We start from the raw sequence: 9,288 nt of genomic DNA, 5'->3' as shown, positions 1-9,288 counted from the left end.
GAGAGAGAGAGAGAGAGAGAGAGAGAGAGAGAGAGAGAGAGAGAGAGAACATGAGTCCAAGCCTTACTTGCATTGGCTCCTTGTTGGGAAGCTGCTGGCTTGATTTAGAAAACTGATTGCCTTATTGACACATATTGCAGTGCTTAGAAACTGAAGTTCTCCATAAGGCAAGCTTCTCGGGAGTTTCATTTTCTTTCCTAAGTGGTGATCCATCAATGTAATCTTCTTTAAAGAACAAATTATTTACCATAACATTTGTTCTCTGAAAATTCATTATCATTGATAGATCGCTGCAATCTACTCTTCCATTAGCTTGCTGGTAATACATTCTCTATCTCTTTTATTTTTAAAATATCTAGTACTTAGATTTGGAACTAGAACTTTATAGAGTCCCAAAGTGTCACTGACTGTCAAAGTCTGGGTGAGCTTAGTGTTCAGATTAGTTGACAAATTTCAGTCACCTATGCTAGTATCCTACTAATGAAGAGAAATCAATAGTAATCCTTCTGGAAGTTTCTATGCATCCTGACAGATCCTTTTCTCTCAGGTGAGAGAAAGCCAGTGATACATAATTCTAGATTAATCTTGAAGACTGTAATAAAAACAGTGATAATCGTTTCTTAAATTATTTTATTCAGTAAAAATATAAGAACACATAGCAAACAAGCTTCTCCAATATACACTACAGAGACTACTTAATAGTATCCAGGTGCCTGACAGGTCAAGGAGAGCTACATGGCTCCATCACTGTAGCTAATCAAGACTGTCAGAGGAGAAATTAGGAAAAAGGAGAGAGTGGGTAAATTATTGAGAATCTGAATAAGAAACTGGGAATATGAATGAGTTACTTAGCTCATGTTCTGTCATAATGTTTGAAACAAAGAGCACCCACCTAAAAGCAGACAAGATGACAGATTTTAAGATCATAATCTTTTTATTCTTCATCGTTAGGCAGTTGATTTAATATTTGCTGATTGTAAACTCTTGTGCTAGTATTTTCACATTTTTACTAGATATCTGTAGAATGATAATAAATGCATTCCTAGATGTTATGTATAAATTTCTACTGTACAAGTTGACACAAAATCCAGTTTTTACTCTGAGTTAGTATTTTTCAAATGTTTTTTTTTAAAGATTCATGATTTCCTCATCCTTGCAAAGCCATTTCCCCACCTCTTACTTATTTGTTTATATAACATCTGTACTATCATCCACACAGACCTCAATCAATATTACGTGATTTTACTCCCTAGCAAAACCTCCCTTTTGTCTTATTGGTCATGGAAATGTCTTCAATTTGAACACACTAGAGGGTAGCAAGTTGCTTGATTAGAAAAATGAACAATGAGAGAGACAAGTACTTATCTATGAATAAACTTCTTTTTTCTAATTTTTTTTAAACTTATTTTTGAGAGAGAGAGACAGAGCACAAGCAGGGAGCTGGGGAGAGAGAGAAGGAGACACAGAATCTGAAGCAGGCTCCGAGCTCTGAGCTGTCAGCACAGAGCCTGATTGGGCTCTAACCCATGAACCGTGAGATCACGACCAGAGCCGAAGTCAGATGCCTAACTGACTAAACCACCCAGGTGCCTCTATAAATAAATTTCTTAGTCCTAAACCCAAAGATCTATAGAAAAGATGGGCATTATAAAAAGAAAGACTTTTAGGGAGTGCTCAAAACTGTATGGTAGGTTGTCAGTGCTTGAGAGGGTGGGTGTCACCTGACTCATCGGATTCTGCACTTGAATCATGATTTTAAACAACAACTTGAGGATCTTTTAAAAGGGTATGAATACCAGAATCTTACTCCCAAGGATAGTGACTTAACTGATCTGGGGTAGAGCTTGAGCATTATTTATATATGTATATTTATATATAATTTTTTTTGCAGTTCTCTAGGTGCTTCCAATGTTCAACCAGGGTTGGAAACCACTGATTTGAACGTGCAGAGACTATCAACAAAATCTCAGATAGCTACTATATAAAACTATTCAAGTCCACTGTTCATGCTTCACATTTGTAGATTTCATGTTTGTTTTTCAAAGTAGTTTACATTTTCAGCAGTATAATCAGTATTTAGCTGGCTGTACAAGTTGCTCACACAATAACCAGAATGGGCTATAAACTAGTGAGTCTCTATTTTGGCTAATCATTATTAGATGACTCATTTCAAGAACTTTGACAAATCTTAATGCCTAGGCACACCCAGACCAATTAACTCAGAATCACTAAGGGTGAGACTTGGGCATTTAAGTAATTTTTTTTTTAACCACTACTTAGGTGATCAAATGTAAGGCCAAGTTTGAGAACCAAAAATCTAAATAAATATTTGTTGATTTGTTTTTTCTTTAAATGACTTGTCAAGCACATTCTCACTCCAAGTCTTTCTTTTTCAGGATATTATAGATAGACTTATAATTTTGAATTCAGAAGCTAAGATTCGTTCTTTATTCAACTATGAACAGTCACACATCTTTGGTCTAAGGTAAGTTGCTAAATTTTACCTGAGATACATTTCCTTTTCTTTCTTTTTTTTTTAAGATTTTTTATTTATTTTGTGAAAGAGAGAGTGCAAGCACATGAGAGTGAGGGAGGGGCAGAGAGAGATTGTCATCGCATTGTTGATACATGTAATAGAGTTGTGTAGTGTGGTGGTTAGGTTGGCAACATGGCTTCTGGAGTCAGACTGTCTGCTCTTTACTAGTTGTGTGAGGTGGGATCTCAGTTACCCATTGGTAAAATGGAGGAAAATTATATTTTTTTCTTCACAGAGTTATAATGAGAATTGCATAAGAAAAATTAAAAGGAATTACTATAGTTCCTTTTAATATCACAAGAACTATAAAAATGTTAGTAGTGGCAGCACTTGAAGTGTGTTTTTATATGTGCTTGTTTTATATGATTTTTGTGTTTTACTGGGAAGTTAATTTTGTCTTCATTTTTCAGTATACCAGTAGTCTTCTGCATACTGCCAAGTAATTTGCTATGTTTACATCAGCACTGAGACAAAGAAAATGACCAAATCACTTTTCTGAGGAAAAGTTTACATTTTTTGTGCTTTTTAACAATTCTTCTACAGTATATTTGATTCATCGTATATAAGGATGAATTCTTCTTATATTTGGTTGTATTTTTAAGTCATACTTTTGAAGTTAAATAATTTCCTTTCTTTTACTAATTTCAGTCTAGCATTGGTCAGTGTGGTTCAATCGTGATAATTTATTTTTATATTTATTTTTTAATATAACTTATTGTCAAATTGACTTACATACAACACCCAGTGCTCATCCCAACAAGTGCCCTTCTTAATGCCCATCACCCACTTTCCCCTCTCCTCCCTCCTATCAACCCTCATTGATTAAATACTCATTCTCTGTATTTAAGAGTCTCTTATGGTTTGCATCCCTCCCTCTATGTAACTATTTTTTTTCTCCTTCCCCTCCCCCATGGGCTTCTGTTAAGTTTCTCAACATCCACATATGAATGAAAATATATGATATGTGTCTTTCTCTGACTGATTATTTCAGTTAGCATATTGCCCTCCAGTTCCGTTCATGTTGCTGCAAATGGCATGATTTTATTCTTTCTCACTGCCAAGTAGTATTCCATTGTATATATAAACCATATCTTCTTTATCCATTCATCAGTTGATGCACATTTAGGCTCTTTCCATAATTTGGCTAATTTAGATAATAGATTTGTATTATATAAGTCTCATGTTTCTCTGTGTTTTTTGAATTCTTACCTGTGTCATTTATTTACTTTCTACAGTGATTTTGTTTCCAGTTGTACCTTTCTTGTACTATCTTCCCTTCAGTAGATCATCTCATGAACATTTTTGCCTTCTGCCTTTAGCATTGCTTGTTCCATTCATTTTTCCCCTCTGAATAAGGGTAAGTTTAACACAGTTTCTTTAGGTTTCCACAGCATTTAGATTAGGCTAATATATGGCTTACTGGAATGTGGATTTTTACTTTTCAGTAGCATTACATTCTATGTAAATTTCTCAATTTTTACTTGCCAAGATCCTACAAATCTTATATTGTAAGTGACTAATATATCAGAAGGCCACTTCTTTGATTAGCCCTCCTCTCCTCTCTGTTTCCACTAATAGCCTATTCTTTTCTAATTTTTGGTATCTGGGTGCAGACATGCCTTCACATGTTTCATCTTATAATGCAACATACTCAGAAAGAAATTTTCCTTGACCTCACATCTGTGAAGTCATTGTTTTGTTTCTCTCTCTCTCACCATAGCAAGACATCTGTGCAAACTGTCCCCACTTGCTTATTTCTCTTTACTCCTCGACCCACTTAGTTTTGACCTTGCTTGACTCTGTAACTGTCAGAATGGCACATCTTGCTCAAGTTGCTTGTAGCTTCTATGCTGATGAATGTAATGGATTCTTTTCTTTTTAATTCTCATCTTATTATAACAATCAACATTGCTATAGTGGACCATTTCTTTCTGTGTGAAAGTCTTCTTTGCTTCTGTGACACTTCTGTGGCTGCTCTTTTTCCTCTTTTTCATTCTCTAAGCATCACTGAAATTTGAAATACTCAGGACTTTGTTGTGGGTCACTTTTTTCTTCTTTGTTCTGCCCAAATTCATCTACTTACATACAGTATCCTCTGTATGTCGGTGGGTGCCCCACAATTTATAGGCCTAGTCTAAATCATTAATCAGAGCTATCAGACTCAAATATATAACTCTTTTGATAATTCATAGATTTCTCAGATGTTAGAAACTTAACGTGTCTAAGACTGAACTCTTGGATCTCCTACAAAAACAAACAAAACAAAATAAATCTCTTTTCATCTCAGTAAGTGACCCAGCCATCTAATCAGTTGTTCACTCTTAAAAGTCATTTTAACTTTTTTCCTTTACTTTTCAAACAATGATTTATCTTTATAGAGAAATTAAACAATTCAGAAGACTAAATTATAATAAAGTGAAATTCTTCATAACTCTGAAAGCAACAGTATTTTTAAAAATTTTAATTCCAGTGTAGGTAACATAGAGTATTATTTAGTTTCAGGTGTACAATATAGTGATGCAGCAATTCCATACATTACTTGGTGTTCATTCATACATTACTCTTAATCCCCTGCACCTATCTGAAAGTAACATTATTAACATTGAGGAAAATTATTCTAGACATCTTTCTGTGCATATACAGACAGAAGAATAGATATATGGAGATATCTTTTATAAAAATGGATCATAATATAGTTTCCATTTTAAATTCTAACTGAATTTTATAGAAAAGAAAAAAACTAGTGAGACAGAAGAAATTGCTGAATTTCAAATAACTGATTTTTCACTCCAGGGGTTGTTATTTCCCCAGAGATTCCTCTGAGGTTAAGAAAAAGAGATTATGTAAAACTTTTCAAGTAGTTTAAACATTATGTTTCACTTTTAGACAGTATCGATTGACTCTCTGCTGTGAAAGATGAGGACATGAATGCTCTCATTTGCCTCCCACCTCTCCTGTCTCCACCTGTTAGGAGGATGTTCTTCTGGGAGATGAAACTACTCTAGAGTTCTTAGTGTAGTGACATGAGCTATACAGTACTTCTTTAATATGATTGCAGATTAATGTTTATAATTAGTTTACTTTTCTCTACTTCATTTACTCTGTCAATATTTACGGAGTACTTATTATGCTTTATGCTAGAAGTAGGAAATGCAATGAGTAAATAAGATGTGGTGCTCTTTCTCTTTAACCTTACTACCTAATGAGGAATCAGATATTGAGATAATTAAGCAAAATGTGAGATAATTAATGCAGAAAAGAAACATATCCTTATAAAGCTCCCACCTTTCCATTTTAAATAACTGGCACTACCTGACTTCTTTATGTGGCTTTCAAGGAACTCGGTAATGTTATCTGTACCTTTCCTATGTACATTATTTTCCAACTTTCTTCAGCCTGAACTAATGCTGAGTAGGTTACGCTTCTTACCTCCCTCAAGCCTAGTGTTTATTATTGCCTATATCCCTATTTTTCTGTGTCTTGAATATTGCTCTCACTTTTGTTATCTTATAAAAATTTGACTCATCCTTCAAGGCAGACCTTGCTTTATAAATTACTTCCTCTATGGCTTCCTAGAGCACACTTCGATCTTTTCTTTTTCCTGCACATTCTCTGCCTTTATGGTCATTCCCACAAATTCAATATTTATTTCTCCCCTGACTAAAACTTAAACTTCCTGAGGGAATATTTTCTTTGACTTTCATGTCCACCCTATAGCTAGATACTTTTTGGTTCATTGACATTTATTTGCTAGATCTGTTGGATTTTTTATTTAAGGAAGCTGTATGTTTATTGAAAACTTTGGGTGCCAGTTATTTTCTTGAACATTGTCTTTTATGGACAATTAAGTTAACTTGGGGTTCTTATCCTCTATAATTTCTTTTTTTTTTTCTTAAAGTTGAGGCTTAATTGAAGTACAGTTAACATATATTAGTTTCAGGTTATAACATGATTCAATATTTGTATGTATTATGAAATGGTAGTTAAAATCTATCACCATACATAGTTATGGAATTACTTTTCTTGTGATTAGAACTTTGAAGATTTACTCTTTGCAACTTTTAAATATGCAGTGTTGTATAAAGTGTAATCAACATGCTATGCATTACATCTCCATGACTTATTTATTTTTATAACTGGAAGTTTGTTTTTGACTCTCTTCACATATTTCCCCCATCCCCCACTCCGCACCTCTGGCAATTACCAGTTGGTTCTCTGTATTTGAGTTTGGTTGTTTTGGAATTTCACATGTAAGTAAGAACATACAGTATTTTCTCTGACTTATTTCACTTAATATAATTCCCTCAAGTTTTATCCATGTTGGATTTCATTTTTTTGATGACTAATATTCTATTGTATATATACTGCATTTTCTTTAGCCATTCATCCATTGGTAGACCTTCAGGTTGTTTGCATATTTTGGCTATTGTACATAATGCTGCAGTGAATATGGGGGTGCATAAATCTTCTCAAATTAGTGTTTTTGTTTTCAGATAAATATCCAGAAGTAGAATTGCTGGATCATATGGTAGTTCTATTTTAAAATTTTTGAGGAACCTCCATACTGTTTTCCCAAGTAGCTGGACCAGTTTACATTCCCACCAACAGTTCAGCCATTCTGACAGGTGTGAGGTGATATCATTGTGGTTTTGATTTGCATTTCTCTGATAAATAGGGGTGTTCAGTATCTTTTCATGTAACTTTTGGTCATCTGTATGTTATCTTTGGAAAAATTCTTTTCAGATCCCTTGCCCATTTTTTGAATTGGATTTTTTTTGGATGGTATTGTATGAGTCATTAAATATTTTGAATATTAACCCCTTATGAGATTTGATTTGCAAACATTTTTTCATTCAGTAGGTTGTTTTTTCTTTTTCTGGATGATTTCCTTTGCTGTGCAGAAGCTTTTGAGTTTAATGTAGACCCACTTATTTATTTTTGCTTTTGTTGCCTTCACTTCTAGTGTCACATCCTCTGAAAACTTTTGATCCTTTTCATCATAGCTTAGCAGTTTTAAGATATTCTTAACTATCTTTAGTTAGAGGAATGTTATGCTCATGCCTAAAATATTTTATTTCAATATAAAAACTGTATCTCATGGAAAAAGAATTAGGTCATTCAGTATTAATAGTTTTCTTTAAATGAAACTCCAAATTAAGTTTTAATTAGACTATAGAATCACACATTTTTAACAACTTATATTTTATATAGTAATTCTTCATTAAATATACACATTAAAATTTAATATGGTTAAAGAGATGTTAATATAGTTCTCTAAAACTTATTCCTTCTTTATTTGAAACTCTAATGTGGCCTATTGTTAGTTTTCTTAAAAAAAAAGCAAAGGCAAAAAAGAACCAAACTCAGTAATCTGTATTTATAGAACAGACTTTAAAGTTTATTACTTTCTGTTTCAGTTATTTTACATTTATCCACCAACAGTAAATTGTATATGCAGTACAGCAGTTTTATGTATGACCATTTTCTTTGAAAAAAAAAATCTGACCTATAAGATGACATGAAGACGAAAAATAAAAAATAGTTTTCAATGTAGGACCAGTGTGGTTATTTTAACAGACATAGACAAGTGTTAATAGTCCATCACAACAAATCACAAAATTATTTATTCCCAGTGACCCAGATACTAATTGGATTTAAATCTGATTAACATTACTAATAAGTAATTTTATAATTATCTCTTGTGATCTTTAATATCATAAATTAGAATGTAATATGACTATAAACCCATCCACATTTTGGACTTTGTACACGCATGTACTTGAACACATAAATACATATACAATATTTAGTTTTAAGTTTATTTGAAGAAAACTGATAATCTGTTACTAATTGAAGACCTCACTAATGGATTTAAAATTCATATTTAATCAAAGAATTCCTGTTTATATAGAATAATTAGAAAATAATGACAACAAAACCTTACTTGTTAGTCTTTCTCTTAGAAATAATTACCATTAACCTCTCATGCCAATATTTTTCATTTTTTAGCTGGATATGGTTTTTGTAAATAGGAGCTTTGTTTTAATACTACCTTTTTTACTTAATTTTAAATTATTTCATACCTTTAAATATTTATATATACACAGTTTTAAAAGACTGATATTCTAGTATATCAATGAATCCCAATTTTCTGTGTTTAGACTGCAGGTTAATTTTTGAAAATTACATTTTTATAAATATCTTTATGCCCATAATTATCTTTACAACAAATCCTTAGAAATGGACTTGCTATATTATATAGAGTAGGCACATATTTGAATTCTGTGTATTTCTATTTTCCCTCTTTTCATGACTCCTTTGCCTCTCTTTGCCATTTTATATTCCACCCACTAGTGACGCTTTTTCCTATTATTCACTTGTTCATTCAGAAAATATTTATTGAATTCCTACTAAGTGGTGCACTCATATGAATTGTCTTTCTTGGGAATTCTGTGACTTTGTTCTCTTTTTATTTCTGGATTCCTTTTTGTCCTTTGTTTTTGCCGATTCTTTTTCCTCTTCCTTTAGTTACCTTTTCAATTGAAGTCTCTTCTAGTATGTCTTCAGTACTTTTACCTCTTTTTCTATGCAGTCTTCTGTACTGACTATAACCCTATATCTGTATCAATCCCTAAGCTTTCCCTTGATCATATGTCCAATTTTATTGAACATTTGGCTCTGCATACCTGCAAGATCAGCAAACTCAGTAAATCCAAAAACTATACTCTGAACTTTACAGAAGTCCAAACTAA

General features: G+C 32.7%; 1 protein-coding gene across 2 annotated transcripts in view; it reads left to right on the top strand.

The window, feature by feature from the left end:
• TBC1D32 (TBC1 domain family member 32) overlaps window positions 1-9,288 on the top strand; it is a 193,200-nt gene that overhangs the window by 94,413 nt on the left and 89,499 nt on the right. For both annotated transcript variants that reach the window (XM_039251523.1, XM_039251522.1), the window contains exon 23: window positions 2,397-2,485. In XM_039251523.1, coding sequence (XP_039107454.1) covers window positions 2,397-2,485 — 89 coding nt within the window. The remainder of the gene's footprint in view (window positions 1-2,396; window positions 2,486-9,288) is intronic.

This window comes from Hyaena hyaena, unplaced genomic scaffold (assembly GCF_003009895.1).
Source record: "Hyaena hyaena isolate Hyena2069 unplaced genomic scaffold, ASM300989v1 scaffold_393, whole genome shotgun sequence".
Classification (NCBI taxonomy): domain Eukaryota; kingdom Metazoa; phylum Chordata; class Mammalia; order Carnivora; family Hyaenidae; genus Hyaena; species Hyaena hyaena.
Note: the sequence above shows the minus strand (reverse complement) of the source record. Positions and strands in the feature narration are given on the sequence as shown.